This window comes from Alnus glutinosa, chromosome 4 (genome assembly GCF_958979055.1).
Source record: "Alnus glutinosa chromosome 4, dhAlnGlut1.1, whole genome shotgun sequence".
Taxonomy (NCBI): domain Eukaryota; kingdom Viridiplantae; phylum Streptophyta; class Magnoliopsida; order Fagales; family Betulaceae; genus Alnus; species Alnus glutinosa.
The window spans coordinates 6,410,513-6,431,544 of NC_084889.1; the positions used below are offsets into that span (position 1 = coordinate 6,410,513).

At 35.0% G+C, this 21,032-nt stretch overlaps 3 protein-coding genes across 3 annotated transcripts; 2 read left to right on the plus strand and 1 right to left on the minus strand.

Moving 5' to 3' along the window:
* Nucleotides 1-340: 340 nt before the first annotated feature.
* LOC133865512 (probable receptor-like protein kinase At5g18500) lies at nt 341-1,798 on the plus strand. The gene has a single exon (XM_062301938.1). It carries the CDS (start codon nt 341-343, stop codon nt 1,490-1,492), a length of 1,152 nt encoding a protein of 383 aa, XP_062157922.1. The 3' UTR covers nt 1,493-1,798.
* Nucleotides 1,799-14,598: 12,800 nt separating this feature from the next.
* On the plus strand, nt 14,599-17,041 carry LOC133866614 (peroxidase 12-like). Its single transcript, XM_062303194.1, has 3 exons — nt 14,599-14,891; nt 14,984-15,178; nt 16,345-17,041. The coding sequence occupies exons 1-3, from the start codon at nt 14,637-14,639 to the stop codon at nt 16,969-16,971; spliced, it is 1,077 nt and encodes a 358-aa protein (XP_062159178.1). The 5' UTR covers nt 14,599-14,636; the 3' UTR covers nt 16,972-17,041.
* A 1,640-nt stretch (nt 17,042-18,681) lies between these two features.
* On the minus strand, nt 18,682-20,645 carry LOC133866071 (uncharacterized). Its single transcript, XM_062302635.1, has 2 exons — nt 19,329-20,645; nt 18,682-18,795 (listed from the first exon to the last, which is right to left on the minus strand). Exons 1-2 carry the CDS (start codon nt 20,643-20,645, stop codon nt 18,682-18,684), a joined length of 1,431 nt encoding a protein of 476 aa, XP_062158619.1.
* Between the last annotated feature and the right edge of the window lie 387 nt (nt 20,646-21,032).

The window sequence follows — 21,032 nt, forward strand, 5'->3', positions numbered from 1 at the left end:
CCAATCGTCAATAATCAATACACGGTCCATGATCAACCTCGCCTTGACAAGTACGCACACGATCCCTGCCCCAAAACCCATTAGACGTTGACTCGGCCTCACTACAAGGCAAGACTTAAAGACCACCGATGACCAAAACCCATCTTCCTTGAAACCCCCCACTCCACCCCACGGCTCATGCCGGTTCTGATTATCCTTTCCCCACCATTCTCAGTCAAATTCCAAACCCACACGTAACCCTCAACACACCCAACAGGTACAACACCTTTTTCTCATCATCTAACCCCCTCTCTCTTTCTCGAATTCCAATTCCTTTCTTTCTTTCTTTGTCTCTTTCAATATGGAGAAATGGATCCAAGCAATCATCGCAGCCTCGGCAAGCTTCTTGTTCATGACAATTCTCTTCGCTATGTTGTTCGTCGTCTGTAAACTAAACAAGAAAAGCTGTGATCGGACCCAAGCCGGTGGGCGGGTCCAAGCCCGTGGGCTGGTCCAACCCCGCGCGCTCCCCAACCCACCTAAGACCGAGCTCTCCTCCATCGCCGTCGACGAGAGCACGTCCTTCGACCCATCCCTCCGAATCTCCATGACCGAGCTCGTCAACGCCACCAAGAACTTCTCCGCCGACCTGATCGTCGGCGACGGCAGCTTCGGCCTCGTCTACAGGGCCCAGCTCTCCAACGGCACCACCGTCGCCATCAAGAGGCTTGACCCAGACGCTTTCCAAGGGTTTCGGGAGTTTCGGGCCGAGATGGAGACACTGGGCAAGGTCCAACACCGGAATATCGTTAAGATTCTCGGCTACTGCGTGTCGGGCCCCGATAGGCTCCTGGTTTACGAGTATGTCGAGAAGGGTAGCCTCGACCAATGGTTGCAGGACGCGTCATCGGAGAACGATGACATGGCGGCGTTATCGCAGTGGGGCGTACGGAAACCGTTGTGTTGGGAGACGAGGATTAAGATCGTAAAGGGCGTGGCTAGTGCGCTGGCCTACTGCCATGGGTTGGAGAAGCCCATTATTCATAGGGATATAAAGGCTAGCAATGTCTTGTTGGACTCGAATTTTGAGGCGCATATTGCTGATTTTGGGCTGGCAAGGAGCATCGACTCCTCGCATTCGCACGTGTCGACACAAGTGGCGGGCACGATGGGGTACATGCCGCCGGAGTACAAGGAAGGGCTCACAGCAGCGACGGTGAAGGCCGACGTGTATAGTTTCGGTATATTAATGTTGGAGATTGCGACAGGGAAGCGGCCCAATTTGCCAACGGTGATGGACGGGAAACAGGTTTTGCTGGTGGAATGGGCCAAGAGAATGGTGGCCCAAAATCGGCAGATGGAAATGGTGGATGCCAATATTTGGAGGGAGGGGCTTATAGAAGCCAATGTTAAGGAATATTTTGCAATTGCTGGCCGGTGTACTGTGGAGAGTTCAAGAGACAGGCCAGTTATGGCTCAGGTTGTTGAATCGTTGGATCTAATTCCAGGGTGAAATTGCATTTGTTTGGATTGCTTAGTGATGGGTCGGTGTGTGATGTTGTTCAAGTTCTTTCGGGGTGGGGGGGATGAGATCTCAAAGAGGTATGTACATAGCTTGTTGAGTAAATTAAGTAGAAAAAAAGAAGAAAAAAGGCAAGTAGGGCTGTTATCACATAAGCCAATCCTTGAAATATTGTTGGTATCCATGGTTTAAAGCCATTATCACATACTAGCAATGGGGCCTCTATTACTTTTCATTACATTACCCAAAAAAAAGACCTATTATTAATGGATGTTTCTTTTTTCTATTTAAAATCAACTTAATTTGATTATTTCATTATCCTATTTCACATGAGAATTGATTTTTGTATGCTTTTCCAATGAAGCTCACAAATTGAGCCTACAAGATGAGCGGGCAAACTAAGACTACCTGCTATATACTACAATACTATTTATATTTCACCACTATCTCATTATGTTAACATAGTATTGTCAATTGAGAAATGATACACATATATTAATACACATCTCCGTGCAATTAAGTTTTAAATTTACTATTGAATATGTGAGATTCAATATGGATTTCATAAATTCAATAATAAATTTAAAAATGAGATGTATAGATGTATTTATATTTTTTGTTTTTTTTTTTTGCTTTAACAAGGGCCATGGTAGGAATAAAAAGTAATGAAAGTTTTATTACTTCTTTTGTCAGGAAGAGGAGCTTTAACCCGTAAACAATATCCTTTGCTAAAATGCTACTGTTAACTTTGTTTATCCAAAAACTTAAGTTTATAGAAAATTATGAATTTAATTATTTAATTAATATTCTAAAACTCATTTTCATGAGATATTTAATTAAAATGAAGGTAAATTGTACCGTCAATACGTAAAATATTTAACTAAAATGAGGCGTAAATTGTATATTTAGAGTTCAAACTTTAGGCCTTTGTTCTAATTTCTTGTCAAATCATCACTTACCCCAAGTTTAAGTTAATAAAAAATGATCAATATAATTATTTGATTAATATTTTAATAATTAATTTTTACCTTTTGGTTTTACGGTTTCACCAACATGGAATTTTTATTTTTATTTTTTTTCCTAAGCACGAAAGTCTATTTAATTACAATATGAGTAGAGCATGTTAATCGTTTTGAATGGCGAGCAGGTGGTGGATGGAAATGATAGGACGGAGCAACAACTGGCTTTTCATTTGATTATAAACTTAACATTTCTCATTTTCTCCATATAATATATATGCATCTATTGCTTCACGCTAATTACTAGTTTTGGTGAACGTCAACTTTGTAATTACTGGTTGCAAAATGACTCTCACAATTTGGTGAATGTGGTTGGCTCATGTGTGGAAGTAGGTCTGTGTTCAAGCCAAATCAAGTTAAGTATCGGCTGTTTGGACTCAGTTCGATAGCATCATGTAAGTGTGATTGAACTGGGCTAAACAGCCTTATGCAGAATATACTTAAAGACGTTTTGAAGTTTATGTATTTTCTTTTAAAAATTGTGAAAGTTCAGTCCGTTAAATGCAGTTTGTTTTTTATTTTTTATTTTTTATTTTTTTAATAATATGCTGCTTAACGAAACAGAGTTTTCGTGGGTCATGATCTAATTAAAACTCCATGACATGAATAATCCATACGTTTCAATTCACACGTCTGATAATTGTCTTTTTTATGAGAAGGCCTACCACTAAAAATTGTCTTGAAAAAGAACAGAAAAAGAAAGTCATCACGTACGAAAATGTTTTAATCCAGTTTCACGTGTATAGGTGAAGTTCCTCCATGTTCGCCGTTACCACGAGTGTACGGCTCTTTTACCTCTCGGCGTTTGGCTCCTTAACAAATAAAAATTTTGAATTTTTAACTTTGATAATTAATCAATTTTTATGTCTAGCTTTTAGCAGGACGAATGTCAACTGACATATCATATTCATGTAAAGCCAAATGAAATTGTGTCCTAATTTTTGTGATGATCTATGGACGTGGAGGGGGTAGATCTACACCCTCCCCTCCCCTCCCTTCCAAGCTACAGGGGTGGCTCCACCGCGCAATAGGAGGTGTTGGGTGGGGTAGCTACCCATCGCCCCTCTCTAGAAGGACAGAATAAGTGAATTTATATACCCTTTGCCCATTCTATGGGGTGGAGCCCGTAGAGGGTCTCCATCTCACAATGTGGATAGATCATACCGTCCCCTATGCGGGGTAGCGTGTATGACAATGAGAACGGCTACAAATGATTTTTTTTTTTTTTTTTTTTTCTTTTTAGCTTTTCATTTATGCATAAATTTTTTTAAAAATTGGGCATTTGTGGCATGACAACATATATCTTTAATGAGGAATATTAGAGCTCTTTCTAGCGTTCTTATAAGGTTTTTCTATGTTGACATGTCACACTGTATTTTTTAATAAAAACAGGAGAGATAAATCAAGTTGTAGTTTTTTTTTTTTTTAAAAAAAAAAAAAAAAAATTAAAAACAGGGTGCCATATTAGCATAAAAGGACCACAAAATGACACTAGAATAAATTCTAACATTTCTCTTCTTTAATACACATGACACATTAACGTAGTCATAAGGGGAGGGTAGGAATATGAAAGGGTGATTACATGAAACGAAGAGGATTCTATTCCACGAATGTAGTATGGACTCGGAGGGATTACATGCATTAATGTGGTAAGAATTTCAAGAGATGGAAGCTAAATTATTATCCACCTATTGCGTTGATGCATTTATAACAAATGCGATTTTTTTTTTTTTATTGTTTTGCCGACACATGGCTAGCTAGATGTCTCCTACTGCTCTCTAATGTGCCCCACCTACACCCCCATCGGTCGCTCCACTCCTTGACGTTCTCCTCCGTGACTCGTTCTGGTCTACACACACCAGCGCATGGCTTGCTCGCCCAGTTTGGGTTTGTACTTGTATTTCTGTTGTAGTTTGTTTTCTTTTTTTTGCTGTTTTTGGATTATGGTCTCCCTGAATCTTGTTGTTTTATCCTGTGTGGGAGTTCTTTTATTATGAAGTTTTTGTTCCGTTCTTAGTAGTGCCCTCCCCTCTTCAACCCCTGCAAGGGGGCTTTTGTTTCCATTACCTTAGCAATCCCCGCGCCTCAACTCCCGCAAAGGGGTTGTTGTTCTAGGCAAGGTGGAAAGCTCTTTCGAGGGTCATGCTCATGTCCTCTACTATTTTGGTGTTTTATTTGCTTTATGCGGCCTAATCCTTAGCTTTGTTTATGGTAAAGAGGTCCAATTTTTTTAAAATTTTATTGGAGTAAAAAATTTCCTGACTGGTATTTCAAGTTTTTTGTGCAATTTTTTCGGTTTGGGTTTATTGTTGAGGAGCCCACCCCTTTTGATCTTCATTGTAACCTTGCCCATTGATGAATGAATTGTTGTATTTAAAAAAAAAAAAAATTAAAATAAAGTTTTCATTGTTCAATGATCATGAATACAGGACAATCTTATTGGAAAAAAAAATAAAACTTTATATTGAGTTAAAGTTTAATATGTTCACAGGTTGGGTTAGAAGAGTAGTGGTAGTTTCAACTTTCAACTTTTAAAGCACTAGCAACAGCTTCTTTATATCTCATTCTCTTCCTTAGAGAATTAGCACCAGTTTTCCTAAATTTCATTATCTTCCTTAAATGTAAGGAAAACTCCTAAAAAACCATTTGAACCAGATTCCATTGTTTTTTCTTAAACTAAAAAAAAAACAACGGAACCAAAAGTTGTACCCTACATCTAGGGAAGTAAAAGTGGTTCTCTTAGCATTATTTTAATAGAAAAACTTTCTCTTTCCTATCTCATTCATCTAGGATTTATTTTAATATAATTAAAGTTATTGTGAAATGTATTTAATTAAATAGAGAAGCAAAAAGTGGTTTAATTCCTTAAATTGAGAATTTTTTTTTAAAGGAAACTGTTGTTAGTGCTCTTACAGTGAAAGCAATCGCACTACAAAAAAAAAAAAGAATTATTGACGGTTTTTTTCTAGACAGTTTCTAAAACCGTTTAGAATTAAATTGTTAGAGTCGGTTTTTTTAGAATCGTTCGTAAAAAATTTAATATGGACGGTTTGATTAAACCGTCTATAAAATTTCATATGGTTTTATTCAAACCATCAGTAAGTTTATAGATGGTTTGGACTAAACCGTCTAGAAATTTACATTTCCTTTTATGGACAGTTTGGGAAAAACCGTCTATAAATGTTACAAACGGTTTGGTCCCAAATCGTCTGTAATTTTTTTTTTTTTAAGTAGAAATATTCCACTCAATATTTGTATGCCTACCTCTTTATTTTTTCTCCCTTCCTTTTTTTTTTTTTTTTTTTTTTTTTTTTTTTTTTTTTTTTTCTCTCATATTTTCTCCCGTCTTGCAATTTTATTTTTTTTTCATTTTTTTTTTTTTTTTTTTTTTTTTTTTTTTTTTTTTTCAACCGAAACACTGAGAGAGAAAGGGGGAGATCATAGAGAGACCGAGAGAGAGAGAGAGATTCGCCGACGGGATCTGGAAAGAACAGTGAGATTTGGAAGGAATGACAGGATCGGGACGACGGGAACAGGACAATGGGAGAGAGTGTCGGAGATGGAGTGTCGGATCTGTCAAACCCACGCCAATGTGCGTGGGTTTCCAGTCGCATCTGGTGAGGTTGTCGGGGTTTCCGACCGAAACCTACGCTCGGCTTCTCTTTCTGGCTGAATACAGAGAGAGATTCGGTATTTCGGTCAGTTCTCTCTTCCTCTCTCTTTTTCTATTGCCAGCCGGTGTGCATGGGTTGGCGTGGGTTGACAAATTTCTGGCCGGATTTTCTTCTTCTTTTATTTGGATCTTTGTATACCTTGACCAAGAAAAAACAAAACAAAGAAACAAATACACTTCTTTGAAAAATTATGGCTTTTGATGTGACTTGAAAACAAAAACCAGAATCTTCACGTATCAAGCGTTACCATTTGAACCACAACCATTTTTCAACTTACCAGAAATAAATAAATAAATTAATTAATAAATTAAACTATCAATCAATTTTTTGGTGGGAAAATTGGGAAATTGAACTTTTCTTTTCAACCTTATTAATGTTTGCAAAAGGATTGTGTTGACTGTCGCTGCCTATCTCATTTGCGTGCTTCCTTCTTAGGGTGGTTTTCGCAGCCCATGGCCGTGACTCAACATTGTTGTCGTATATATATCTGTGTGCGCTGGGAGAAGTATTTAGAATAAGAGGCCCAAAAAAAGTCCTTAACGAAAAAGAAAAGAAACTTAAATAGTCACAACAAAAATGGTTCCAAAATTAATGTCTATTTTTTTTTTTTTTCCTTCCATTTTTTAACATAAGCATTCAACTCTTCAAGGTTTGAGATTAGAAAATCCCACTTATCAATAGTTGGCATCAAACCTTGATTAAAAAGTACGAATATTATAACCAAAAAAAAAAAAAAGGAACGAATATTCATAGCAAAGTAGAAAAAAAAGAAAAAGAAAAAAAAGAAGAAGAGAGAGTTAAATACAAAACCATAGATTCTCAGAAAGAACTCCTACCCTTGTCTGAAGAAGGGTAAGCCAAATCAATTTTTTTAGACAATCTTATACGCTATTGAAAATGATAACTTAGAACATCTTTGGCAATAATTGTTATTTTGTTACTTGAAACAAACATTATTTATTATTATTTTATTATTTTATTTTGGCTACTACTTTTTCAATACAAATTGAAAGATAAGAATATAAAGCGAAATAATAAAATATACACACAAAAAATTACGTGGTTTAGTTTATGACTTACATTCATAGGATAAATCCCAAAGGGTTATATTTTGCTCTTATTTTTATGAGTGATGTTTATAATATAACAAGTTCATATTTATTGAAGAATTAGATACTACAAATAGACTTCAATTACAAGTAGATAAATGTGATTAAGTCATAGACTTCAACTGTAGTTGTTACAGTTTTTAACTGTGATTAGATGATAGTCTTCAACTGTGATTAGGTCACAATCTTCAACTGTAGGTATGTGATAGTTAACTTTAGATTTTTGATCTCCAGATATACTCTAACACAAACTCTAACAGAGAATATGTATTCCATCTACTTTCTTTAAATATTATTTTTTAAAGAAATGTTAGAGCTCATTCTAGTGTCTGTATGTGGTCTTTCTATGCTGACATGACACTCTATTTTATTTTATTTTTTTAATGAAAACAGGAGAAAGAAATCAAGCTGAATTATTATTTTTTATTTATTAAAAACAAGATGCTATATTAGCATAGAAGGACCACATAATGACCCTAGAATGAGTTTTAGCATTTTTTTTATTGTTCTTTCTCAGGGGTGTGCAAAATCCGCCTGTACCCGTGAAACCGCCCCGCCCCGCAATCCCTTTATACTTGTACTATCAAATTTTCCCCAAAAAAATTATAAGAGTCATGACAAGGGATGTGCCTTTGATTTCATCAAATTTTCCCCAAAAAAATTATAAAAGTCTCTACTAGAGTCACAAATTGCCCAGGTTATGTACCTTTAATTTCATTCAATACAGTTTTGCACTATCCATTTCATCTCTATTCTTATTCCATTCTCATATTCACTTCAATCTCTACATTCTCACATACACATACCCATTCAATCTATAATCACAGAAAAGAATAAAAAAGTTATTTACAGTTGGGTTTGTTGGTAATTTTGGTTCTTTCTTCTTGTTCTTGTTTGCTAGTGAGGTTGATTCAATTGGGATTTTCAAATTTTGAACTGGGTTAGCAAGATTGGAAATTATTTTTTTGGTTTTGGGCCCAAAAAAAAGAAAAGAAGAGGAATACCCGAACCCGCATGAACCCGTCCCGATCCGCACTACCCAAGGCCTATCGGGTTGACCATTCACTATGCGGGTTGCGGATCTCGATTTTCAAACCTGTTCACTGCGGGGCGGGTTGTGAAAAACACGCAAATCCGGCCCAATCCAGCCCGCGCCCACCTTTATTAATTGTACTTAGCGAACCTTTTATAAGAAAGTTTCTCTACTCTTCCTCTCTCTGTCCCTTCGTTTTTCTTTTTCGTTCTTTTCTGTTTTTCGTTTTCTAAAACAGTCGCAACCCATTTTGTTTTTCTATTAATCATTCTTTGTTTCTCTTTTAAAGTCAGGTTTGAATTCTTGCGCTTCTAGTGCTATTTTCAAGCTCAAATATCTGTTCCGATTGACAAAGAATCTGAGCGTTTAGGGAGAGAGAGAGAGAGAAAAGTCTGAGAGAGAGAGAGAAGGCTAGTGAGAAAAATGAACAAAAAAAATATCATACAAGATGATACAATATTAAACACGACGGTAAATTGGGATGCGATTGTGAATAAATATAACAGTAAATAGGTTTTGGTGTTATCGTCAATGCCCAAAGACTATAATTGCACTTGATATTGTAGAAGCCACGACGGCTTTGTGGGTTGCAAATTTCTGCATAGAATTGGGGCTTACAGAACGTGATTTTGGAAGGTAATGCCTTTCAAGTAGTGCAAGCGTTGAGTAAAAATAGAAGAAATTAGAATTGATATGACCACATAATTGAGGACACTAGAGAGGCACTGAACTACTTGCACAAATAATATGTCAACCATGTAAAGCGACAACTTAATGAAATCACCCACAGTCTTGCAAGTTGCAAATGAAGTTTTATCCATGCTGGAAGATCATATTTTTATAGATTAAGTTCCGTTGTGCTTGATATATTTTTCTTATAATAGGTTCGCTAAGTTCAATTAAAAAAAAAAAAATGGAACTTTTGCTTATAAGCATTTTGCAAGATATTGGAGATTGAGCAAGGAAACCCGGAATAGAAATTCCCTAATATTACGGGAATTTTAATTGTTTTTTGAGTTAATTGTTTGTATCAAATTATACTTAAGTCTATCTTCATTTTTTGAGGCAAGTCCAATCATAAAATAGAAAAAAGAAGGGAAATAATGGAAAAAAGGACTCAATGTTCCAAAGATCTCCATGCATATCTCATCCATTAGCCAGAATTGATTGAGAAAGCGACTGTTCCGGAGGTTTCCTCCATTGAAAACACCGTGCATTTTTTTATTGTCTACCAGTCATTCATTATCATTGCTTATAATTTAGAGTTGATAGGATAATTGACTATTTCTTGGTATCAGAAAATGACAGATACAACCGGCGTCATCTGATTGAACATGATTAATAAACGAGACAGATTCAAATCAAACTGGCTTAATTCACAATTGATTCATATAACTCATATAAATTTAGCTGGGGGTATGGATAATTAGATATCAATTATTAAATTGATTGTCATGAATCAAGTTGTAAATTTATATAATTGATATCATTTATAATTATAACATATAGAATTGTGTTAATTAACTCATGCTAAACATTTGAGTCAATTTAATTCATTTATATGAAACACATCAAAACAAGCCAGGTTAGAATGAGTTTGACTCATTTAATTAAATAAGTTATGTTTGAATTAATTTATATAGTCGTACACCGACTACATAATTTGAATTGCCAACCCTAGCATTAAGAGCCTTCTGTTCCCTTTTTTTTTTTTTTTTTAAATTATAGATTTCTTTCATTAATGTTTTGGGTCGTGGGTCTATTATCTCTCTTAAATATATACGTATTAGAATGGAAATAAAAGCAAAGGGAGACCCATCATTCTATCATCTTTCTTCGGGCGGAAAAAGTAAAAAGAAAGCCATCTTTTTCTGAGTTTTGAACTACTCTCACCAACCATGGCCTCTCCAATTGACTGCAATGAATCATGCACAAGCATTTGTGATGGAAATTAAACACACATAGCTTTAATCTACAAGTCCTACCGACGTGGGAAAAAAGAAAGAAGAAAGAGATCTGCCTTATTTGTTAGTTTTTTTATTGAGTGTTTCTTTTCTTTATTTTTTCTTTTTTTTTTTTTTCTCTGAAAAGTGTTTTAATATAACATAAGAATAAAAAGTAGTTTTTACGTATTTAAAATTGTTTTGTATTTTAGATTGTTTGTTTATATTTTTATTTTATTTTTTAAAGGAGCAAGTAAAGTTAGTGTTATATCAATATATCTTGCTTAACTCAGAGAGAGAGAGAGAGAGAGAGAGAGAGAGAGAGAGATGTCATATTTTGACCAATATGTAATAGCCACATGTATTCTAAAATCAGGATTTGGCTTACATGCTGTACTTTAAATAACAGCATATCTGCTGTACTTTAAACTGACGGTCAAGATTAAAAGTCTGTTTTAAATATAGAAAAAGCTGGTTACTTTCCAAACTTTGAAGGTTTTGCCGGTTACCATTTTTCATTTGGCTCTATTTCCTCCCTCTTCATTTTACTTCCTCCCCATTTTTTTTTTCGTGGAGCCTTCTGTTGTGAAGATTGTTTGCCTCTACAGTTTGCTCTCCCTCTTTACAACAAAAGGCACCCATTTCCCATAAGGGAGTATGAACTCTAAATTGCAAACTACAACTCGATAGATAGAGACAAAGAAGAATTTAAATGGACAAAACAGCCATGGAAGTGTAGGCGAAGGAGAGAAGCACCCAATCTTGTAAAATCGTAGATTGAGCAGCCGATTCATGGTGGTAAAGACCTTTGGGCAAATTTTAGAAAGGAAAAAAAAAATCTGTAGAGAATTGAGTAGAGGAACTCCCCCTTAAAGCACAATCCGTGGACTTTGATGATGTTGAGAATTTTCAAGAGGGCCAAAACAAACAAACTCTAAATTTGGATGTGTTTGTATCTGGGATATTGTGTTTCTCTTTCAGTCTTTCTCTTCCAGTTGAGAGAGAGAAAAAGCAGTTTAGAGGAGAAAAAATGAAGAGAGAGGACGTTGGGCGGCTTGAGCCAGTAGAAAAGAAGGGTGACCGGCAAGAGTGGTAACTTTTTTAAGTTTTAAAAAGACTTTCAATCTTGGCCGTTGGTTTAAACTACAACAGATCTGCTGTTATTTAAACTACAGCATGTAAGCCAAATCCCTAAAATCAAATGCCCCCTATTTTGTTTTAATTTGTTTTTTAATTTTCTTTTTCTTTCTTTTGACTTTTTGATTTAGGTTGTCCAAAACTGAAGTTTCTTTTTTTTTTTTTTTTAACAAATATTCTTCTTCTAAATACTTCCAAAAAAATAAATCAAAAGATCATATATGGATAGAAATTTCCTTACATACAATGCCATAGATGTTGGGGAAAATGTCTTCCAACCATAATAAATCTATGCTATAGGTGAAAGTTTCTTGAACTAGCCCGGCCATGAGCTGTTGAATTGGCTTTCCTCTTAACATGTACAACAATATATGATCACAATAAGCACAATTATTGTTTGAAACTCTCTATAATTAAATTGACCAAACTTACTCAAATTGAGCCTCTCATAATTGATTTATTGAACAATTTGCAAAGCATCTCCGTCTAAACTAAAGTTTCAACTCTATAAACTTGAACAAAATACAAAAATACATAGAATTTGAAAATAAAAGCTTATTTGGTATTAAATGTTAATGTAGCGAAAATAATGCTTTAAGTAGCATTATGACCTAATAAGTTAATCTTTTAACCTCCCACCTTCTTGATTTTCTCTCACAAAGTCAAATTTAGTAAATTTGTGATAGTTTAGCTAACTTTGTTAAATATATTTTACTAGACTTAATGTAAATATCCTGGAAACGATTTTTGGGTCTGCCCAATGGTTCCCAGGATATCCTTGTAGCCCAGAATGCACAAAACAGAAATGGCGTCACTGATGGGCTACTTTGGTCGATCTATTGGCCTGACGTATTTTTATATATATATATATATAGTCTGATTTTCGCTGTTTGGATAAAAAAAACGCACGTGGGTTGCTTGAGCCTCGAGGATTGAGGTTCCCTTTGTAGCTGTTCTAGAAAACAGAAAAAGCCCTGTTCAAAAAAAAAAAAAAAAAAAAAAAAAAAACAGAAAAAGCCAATGACGTAACCAGAATTATTATTATTATTATTTTTTTTTTATTAATGTTACATATCTTTCAAAATTATTATTTAATCAAAATTTAATATAGATAATCTCAAGTTCAATAATAATTTTAAAAGTCATACAATATTTGGTAGGACACAAAAATAACTCTAGTCCTCTTTATAATATTACTCTTAACCAATTATGACTTTAATCTAATTATGAACTTTTCTTAATTTAATTTCTCACCATGAGGTAATAAGGACATTTTTTTTTTTAAGAACAAAAAAGCAATAAAGGGGAAACAGGCAAGAGGAGGTGAATAGAAATAACCTGCCAATTGGGCCAGAAAACTTAAAAGAATAAATAATGGACAATTTGAGATTTATTAGGATAAGTGGGCTTTATAGCAATCGGAAGAGCAAATTAGTGTAAAAGATACCGATAAAATTTTTTAAATAAAGTTTGAATCTGGTAAAACTTCTACAATTTAGATCAAAGTAAAAAAGAAAATGACAGCACAAATCCAACAAAAATCAATCTGGGTAGCTCACCAATGGATCGTACTGGTTTACAAATATCTCAGTCACTTTTTGAGGTAAAAATAATGAACCGGGGCGGGGTCAGGCTTTGAGGTAAAAATAGCAGTGCATTATACTAGCCCCCACCTCCATCATTTTTCCCTTTAATTTAAACGTCAAATATGATTCGATGTGATTCATTATAGTCTTAAGTTCTTATCAAATCACCAACTACTTTTTATTATTTCAAAATTGATCAAAGTTTCAATACTACAATTAATTGTAATATTGAAAGGTGAAGGGAGTAAATGTGATAAGGACAAATTGACCAACAATGGCCATTGCTAGAAGGAGTTCCACCGTGTCCATTATTGTATGAGAAATGATATTTTTATATTTCTTATATAGTTTTTGAACATCTCATTTTTAAATATACCTTTAGATTTATAAAACTTACATTGGGCTCTACAAATTTAATGGTGAATTTGATTTTTTTTATTTTTATTTTCAATGAAAGATCTGAGTATTTTGTTGATCACGAGCATAAAGTTCTGTAAAATCATCTCCACAAGTTATGAGGTTACATAGTCATAGATACAAACAAAATTTTTGCAATAAAGTGTTATTTATGACTTTCATCTTTCGCTAACTCATGTACAAAAATAGTTAAAGAGCAGATCTGCTCCGAATAGACTAGATCTAAATAAGGGTAGCTAAATATCCTAGAAAAAATTATTTAAACCGGTCGTGAGAGATAACCCTTCACACCTGATTAACCTTCATCTCGTAAATCGCCCATGAAGACATATCTAAAGAGAAGAAAACTCTTATTCAAAGCAAAAACATAACCAGCAAACAGCAGCAACGGTCAGGGAGGAGATGAACGGCACATGACGGAGGTAGATGAGCGGATGCAAAGCGGATAGGCTAAAATTGCTGATCTGGTCGGAGAATACCTACAAACAACAGAAAAAACTCGAATGAAAGAGAGAGATAGTAGGAGCGGGGTGTAGAAATGAAAAGGCCAGGGAGGGGATGAGGTAGCAAATTTGCTCTCTCCTCCGCTCAAATTTGTTTTCTGAGAGGTGAAGTGTAGGGCCGACTTCTAAGAGAATTTGAAACTTAATTGGATGTAGATGAACAAAATATGTATTGGAAATGTAAGTGTCATTTCTCTTGTTGTATTCTTGACTCTCAAGTTTGAGTGGAGATCAATTTGATCTGCTTTGAGTATTTGACAAAAAGAAACGATACATATACATTTTTTTATATATGTTTATATGTTTGTGTACAATTAAATTTTAATTCTATCATTAAATTTGTGAGATTTACGTAAGGTTTTATAAATTTAATAATGAATTTAAAATTAAAATGCGTAGAAATTTATTCCTATCGTTTTTCGTATTTACAAACACTTAATTAATCCAATGCCTCTATTTTCTTGTACTCCACAATATTAGAGACGTGTTTACCACGCGCCTTTCAATTATTTTGAACTGGTACTCAGAGGTTCCATTAATTCCCTCAAAAAGTCTCGAGCATAAAACTTTTTTGTTTTCTTTTTTGAGGCAGCCCAACTGAAGGGAAGAGTACTATTCAAATTTAGTACTGTCTATAAGCTTTTGATGAAAGCTTCATCTGCCTCGATATAAAGCCCCCTGCTGCTCTCTCTTTGCACAACAAACTAACCCACTATGGCTGGTTTTGCTTCTTTTTCTTGTGTGCTTTTCATCTCTTCGCTTTTGCTGGCTTCCTACGCTTGTGCCTCAGAGCTAGAACTAGACTATTCTTCTCTTCCCGTAGTGAAGGGACTGTCATGGTCATTCTACGACTCTAGCTGCCCTAAGCTTGAATCCGTCATCAGAAAAGAGCTCAAGAAGGTCTTCAAGAAAGACATTGGCCAAGCCGCTGGCTTGCTTCGTCTCCACTTCCATGACTGCTTTGTTCAGGTAACAAAAATATATAGCTCATGGGGTCACTGTTTAGGCCTTGAATATCATAGGCTTTTAAACTTGTCCATAACGCGTAATTTGCAATGCAGGGATGTGATGCTTCGGTGTTGCTTGATGGATCAGCCAGTGGTCCAAGTGAGCAGGACGCGCCTCCGAACCTCAGCTTGAGAGCAAAGGCATTTGAGATCATCGACGACATTCGTGAGCGTGTCCACAAGCGGTGCGGACGGGTCGTCTCTTGCGCCGACATCACTGCTATCGCTGCGCGTGACTCTGTTTTCCTGGTAAATGCTTCACCAGCCCCTTTAACTTCATTGCTGCAGCCTGCAAATTAAATGCAATGAATTTACCTTATTCTCTCAATTCATCATTCAACGCAAATTGTACGGACCAGTGGATATGTCGGTTACTTATTCTTCATCTCCTTCTCTCTCTCTTTTTTTTTTTTTTTTTGCAATGGTCTTTTAACGTATCATTGTCCCCATTTAACATTTGAAATGACCAAAAAAAAAAAAAAAAATTAATTAATTTAATTTAATTTTTATTTAATATTTTACTTTTTAAATCTTGAAGAGTATTTTTATCATTTTGAATTGCGAACAAAGATATTGAAATTTTGATAGGTACATTGTAAAAATTAAAAGATAAGTAATATTGTTTAGTAGATCACTTTACAACTACCATATAACTTGATGTTGATATAGTAAAATTTATCAATTAAATTAGTATTTATAAAAAAATTATAAAAAATCAAAGATTAATTTTTACTGTTTTGGCATCTCTAAGTATATGATAGTAATATAATAATATATACAGAATAGCATGGTAAAACTAGTAAAAATGGATGGTAGTAATATGAAGGGAGAAGGGTAAATATAGTTTTACTGTTACTATCATTGCCTCCATGTGCACCTCCATTTGCAGAAATCATAATAGTGGTTATTGTTCGAATAATTTTAGAAGTTACTCTTATATATTTTTTGTGTTCCTCTAAAAATAATGTGCTTTTAAAATCATCACTTAATCAAAATTTAATAATGATAAATCACAAGCTTGTGTCTTTGTTGTCTCTTCCTCGGGCATTGCTAGCTGTGAGAATTAAAATCGATGAAGTAGATAAGTACCTGCCATTGCTAACTTTTGTAGTTTTAGATACTCTTATGTTCTAAATTGCCTAAATTTAGTTAATACTAGGCAAAAGTCATGTCCAACAACTTATTTTTCGTTTATCTAAAGCACATATTGTTCTACAGTGATAATCCATCTTTGAATTATCACTTTGCAAAATATTGCTTTATTATTTCTCACCTACAATGATATTTTCAAGAGAAAAAAAAAATTAGAGAAGAAAATAAACAATCTGTTAAAATGTGAATTAAAAAAGTAGTAGTAAAAATAAAAAATTGCACTTTTTGGTTAGCTATTTTAATGACTGCTTTCCGCATTGCAGTCAGGAGGTCCAGACTACAATGTGCCACTGGGAAGGAAGGATGGACTAACCTTCGCTACAAGGGAGGTAACATTAGAGAATCTTCCCGCACCCTCAAGCAACGCTAGTGTCATTCTCGACTCTTTGGCCACCAAAAACTTGGATGCCATCGATGTGGTAGCCCTCTCCGGTGGCCACACCATTGGCATTGGCCACTGCGCTTCTTTTATTGAGCGGTTCTACCCAACTCAAGACCCAACCATGGACAAAACCTTTGCCAAAGACCTCAAACAAATTTGTCCCACGCAAGATTCAAATGCCACCACCGTGTTAGATATCCGGTCGCCTGACAAGTTCGATAACAAATACTATGTTGACCTCATGAATCGCCAAGGCTTGTTCACGTCAGACCAAGACTTGTACACGGATAGCAGGACAAAGGACATCGTCACTAGCTTTGCTGTCGACGAGGATATGTTCTTCGAGCAGTTCGCCAAGTCCATGATTAAAATGGGACAATTGAGCGTGTTGACAAGCAAGGAAGGGGAAATTCGTGCCAATTGCTCCGTGAGGAATTCTTATAATATCAAATTGATCAAAACTGTCGTGGAAGAAGAGGAGGAGGGCGTTGCTTCTTCTGAGTTGTAAGGGTGTTTATGAACATGTCTCAACTTCTTCATGTATTAATTTCTTTTTCTAAGAAGATGAGGGGAGGGGCCGAGGGGGGGATGGCTTGGTTAATTATGAGTTAAATTCAGACTTTGGAAGGAGTATATTGCTTTTCTAATGTTATAACTTTTGCTTCAGTATGTTAAGTTTGTTTTGTTTCAAAAATTAGAGGATAATTATGCGCGCTACTTAGATTAATTAATTAGGTGTTTTGGAAGCATCACTGGTTGCCAAATAATTTTCCTTCAACCCTTTTTTTTTTTTTTTTAATTTCTTTTTTCAAAACGAAAACTTTAACAAGAAACGTACACAAGACAATTTTCACATTTAAATCATATCATATCACTTTAAAAAAAAAATAACAAAATCTTTTAAAAAGCATTAACAAATAGACTCTCTTTCTTATCGAGTATCTCTCTTTCAGATCAGTTAAGAGATACTACGTTGAATGCTGGTTGGTTTTTTATGATTAGAAGAGGAATTTATGATTGCTCATTGGAATTTGAAAATTGAAGTCTTGCATGCATGAGATTAATTGTAAATTTGTAGGACCTAGGATTTACAAATTTAATTGTGAATTTGAAAAGTAATTGGACGAGATGTTTCAAATAATAAACTTTTCCTAGTTTTTGTTTGGCTTGATGAGAAACGTAGGTTAACAGAGAGCTTTTTACACAAATAAATATAATACGGGGTGTACTTTATTATATAAAATTAATAACATGTAAATGTAGATTTGTACGAACTACAAGAAAAATGGTCTTTAGCGACGACCCTGAGTCGTCGCTATAGCCCTTAAAGTGGTTGCTATTGACTATTAGCAACGACTTTGGTTGTCGCAAAAGTGGTCGCTAAAACTTCGTCGTTAAAGACTAAATAGCGACGACTTTTTATTTCGTCGCTGATAATGACTATTAGCGACAACAGTTGTCGTCGCTATTATTACAAATAATGGTTGCTAAAAATGCCTCCCGAGATACACTGTCGTCGCTAATGATGTACACATTAGTGACGATGTTGTGTCATCGCTAATGGTGCACACAACAGCGACGACTCAGTGTCGTCGCTAATGTACACACAACAACGACGACATCGTGTCGTCGCTAATGGTGCACACAACAGTGACGACATTGTGTCGTTGCTATTGTGCACACAATAATGTGCACACAACAGCGATGACATTGTGTCGTCGCTAATGTGCACACAACAACAACGACATTGTGTCGTCGCTAATGATATTTTGCATATTAATTAGGGACTACGTAAGTCATCACTAATGATAAATAATTTTGTTTAATAAAAAATTGTGTCAATTACATTTTTTTTTTTTTTTGCCAATTAATATTTTAATGTTTGGTATGAATTATCTAAATTGCATTTATTAATATGCAGAAAAGATAACAAACCAAAAATAGAATTTTGGTTTGCCCTCGGCTCACATCTTTAAGCAAAGCATCTATCTATATTTATTAAAAAAAAGAAAAAAAGAAAAAGAAAAATACAAGAAATAACTAAAATGCAATCCCAATTGCCAAATTGTTTAAGCATAACAATCATCCTCAAAACGAAATATGATAAAACATTAAGTATTGAAAAACTAAGTCTTCCTCGTCAAATTACATCTAGAACATTTGGTGCATCCAAAAATCTGATAAAACATTAAGTGTATCCAAAATTTAATTAATGCAACTATAATTTAACATAAGCCACAAGAGTGTCGGCGGTGGTAGATTCCCCTGGCAAAAGAACAAATAAATAATCGCTATTAGCAAACTGAAGCCCAAACAGAAATATAACACTACACTTCAAATAAAAATAAAAACTATATTTCAATAAGCAATCATTGAGATCCTCCTTCAAAAATATATTGGAACACTAAAGCATGTTCAACGCATCAAATCCAACAGTTGAATACTACAGAATTAAACTACTTAAAAAGCCATTTTCTAAACTTATGAATCCAATAGAAATTCGAAGTGTAAAAGGATACACACCTAAGTCAAATAATAAACAGATACCAAATTGTACCAAGAAACAATACAATTACCAGACCATATGCTAAAATCAACTAGGCCATTTTCTAGTCTTTGCGCTTTCGCTTTCTCGATTTTCCATTCTCATCTTTTCCAAATTGCACATTTGTTAAGTTATTTAGTTGGTGTAACAATTGATCACCAGATAATTCATTAGGCTTCATTCTATGCTCCTTAGTACCGTCAAAGAGAGATTTTTTTTTTGCGCCATATATGCCCCTGAGGTAAGAACCGATGATGACCCATGTAGCACGTCTTAAATCCAAACTTCAACCTTCTAAATATTGTATCCTTGTTACATACTGGACACGCAAGCTTTCCCTTAGTAGACCACCCAGACAAGTTTCCATATGCAGGAAAATCGTTTATAGTCCATAATAATGTTGCATGCAACTTAAAATTCTCATGTGTCGACGCATCATACGTAGGAATGCCTTCAGTCCATAATTCTTGCAAATCATCCACTAAAGGTTGTAGATACACATCAATATCATTTCCAGGTGCCTTAGGTCCAGGGATAAGTAAGGACATTATCATATATGGATCTTTCATGCACCTCCACGGAGGTAAATTATACGGCACAAGTACTACTGGCCATATGCTATATGATGTACTCATATTACCAAATGGGTTGAAACCATCACTTGCTAAACCAAGTCGCACGTTGCGGGAGTCCTGAGCAAACTGAACATGTTCTTTATCAAACTCTTTCCACAATATTGAATCAGCTGGATGTCTTAGATTTCCATCATCTTGACGCCCATCTTTGTGCCACCTCATATCTTTGGCAATATCTTTCAACATAAACAACCGTTGCAATCTCGGTTTAATTGGGAAATACCGTAAGACCTTATGTGGAATTTTCTTACCTTTACCTTTGACCGTTGCCCATCTTGAAGTTTTGCATGTTGGGCATTCTTCTTTATCAGCGTGATTCTTCCAAAAAAGTATGCAATCATTCTTACATGCATGTATCCTCTCATAACTAAAACCCAAATCTTGCCTCAACCGGTTTGCTTCATAATATGATCTTGGTAATGCCTCTCCATCTGGGAGAGCTCTCTTTATCAAGTCAATCACCATATCAAACGCCTTGTTACTCATATTGCAAAGTGTTTTTATATGAAGTAGATTCACAGTGAAAGAGAGCTTTGAAAACTTCTTACAGCCTGGATAAAGTTCACATCGGGCATCTTCCAACACTTGGTCAAAAGTTCTCGATTTGTAATCATTGGTTGTTGGACCTGGAGTAGTAGAGGATTCACCTGCATTAGCACCTGGAAATGTCCCCATACCGATGTCATTTAACATTTGTTCAACCTCATCAATATCCTCCGAACTTGCATTATCATCATTATGATTGACATGCTCATTTATACGAAACGGGTCTTCTTCCCCATGAAATACCCATTGGGTGTAGTTCATATCAATTCCGTTAATGAACAAATCATCTTCCACCATGTCTATAGGCTTATAATAACGATTCTCACACTTGCGACATGGACACTTGATCCTATCAAGCTCATCCACATGACCACGTGCCATTCTAATGAATTGTTCAACACCTTTGGAATATTTCTCACCAAATCTATGAGCTTCCTGCATCCAACTCTTATCCATCTCGATGTCTGGTTAACTAAAGTCTTTGTACTAGTTTATAAAACAAGCTACAACGGGACTGGGTCAATAAAGGTAAAATTAGTATTAGTTTTAAATAAAGCTATGAATATATACAATGCTTTTATTACACAAAGGATAAAAAGATAAATTGCACAAAATCAACAATATGACAATATAAAGTTATCAAACATCTTTCTTCTTCAATAACAGTCCAAGACAACTTCAAAACTATTATTAAGTAAGCACAATCTAGAACATTAGATTCGCATAGCTTGCTATAGATTTGAATTCACTGTTTTTCCTATAAGTAATATAGATTAATGTTAACCCTAATAGATGAAAGATCAAGTAAATTGCATAGCAAAACATAATAATATGAATTATTAA

Excerpts from the sequence above, each read along its gene's own strand:
- LOC133865512 (XM_062301938.1), top strand. The coding sequence starts at position 341 with ATGGAGAAATGGATCCAAGCAATCATCGCAGCCTCGGCAAGCTTCTTG.
- LOC133866614 (XM_062303194.1), top strand. The coding sequence starts at position 14,637 with ATGGCTGGTTTTGCTTCTTTTTCTTGTGTGCTTTTCATCTCTTCGCTT. Across the intron at positions 14,892-14,983 it reads TCCATGACTGCTTTGTTCAG|GGATGTGATGCTTCGGTGTT; the intron begins GTAACAAAAATA and ends TTTGCAATGCAG. Across the intron at positions 15,179-16,344 it reads CGCGTGACTCTGTTTTCCTG|TCAGGAGGTCCAGACTACAA; the intron begins GTAAATGCTTCA and ends TCCGCATTGCAG.
- LOC133866071 (XM_062302635.1), bottom strand. The coding sequence starts at position 20,645 with ATGGATAAGAGTTGGATGCAGGAAGCTCATAGATTTGGTGAGAAATAT. Across the intron at positions 18,796-19,328 it reads AGGGAAAGCTTGCGTGTCCA|TGTAGTGTTATATTTCTGTT; the intron begins GTATGTAACAAG and ends TTTTATTTGAAG.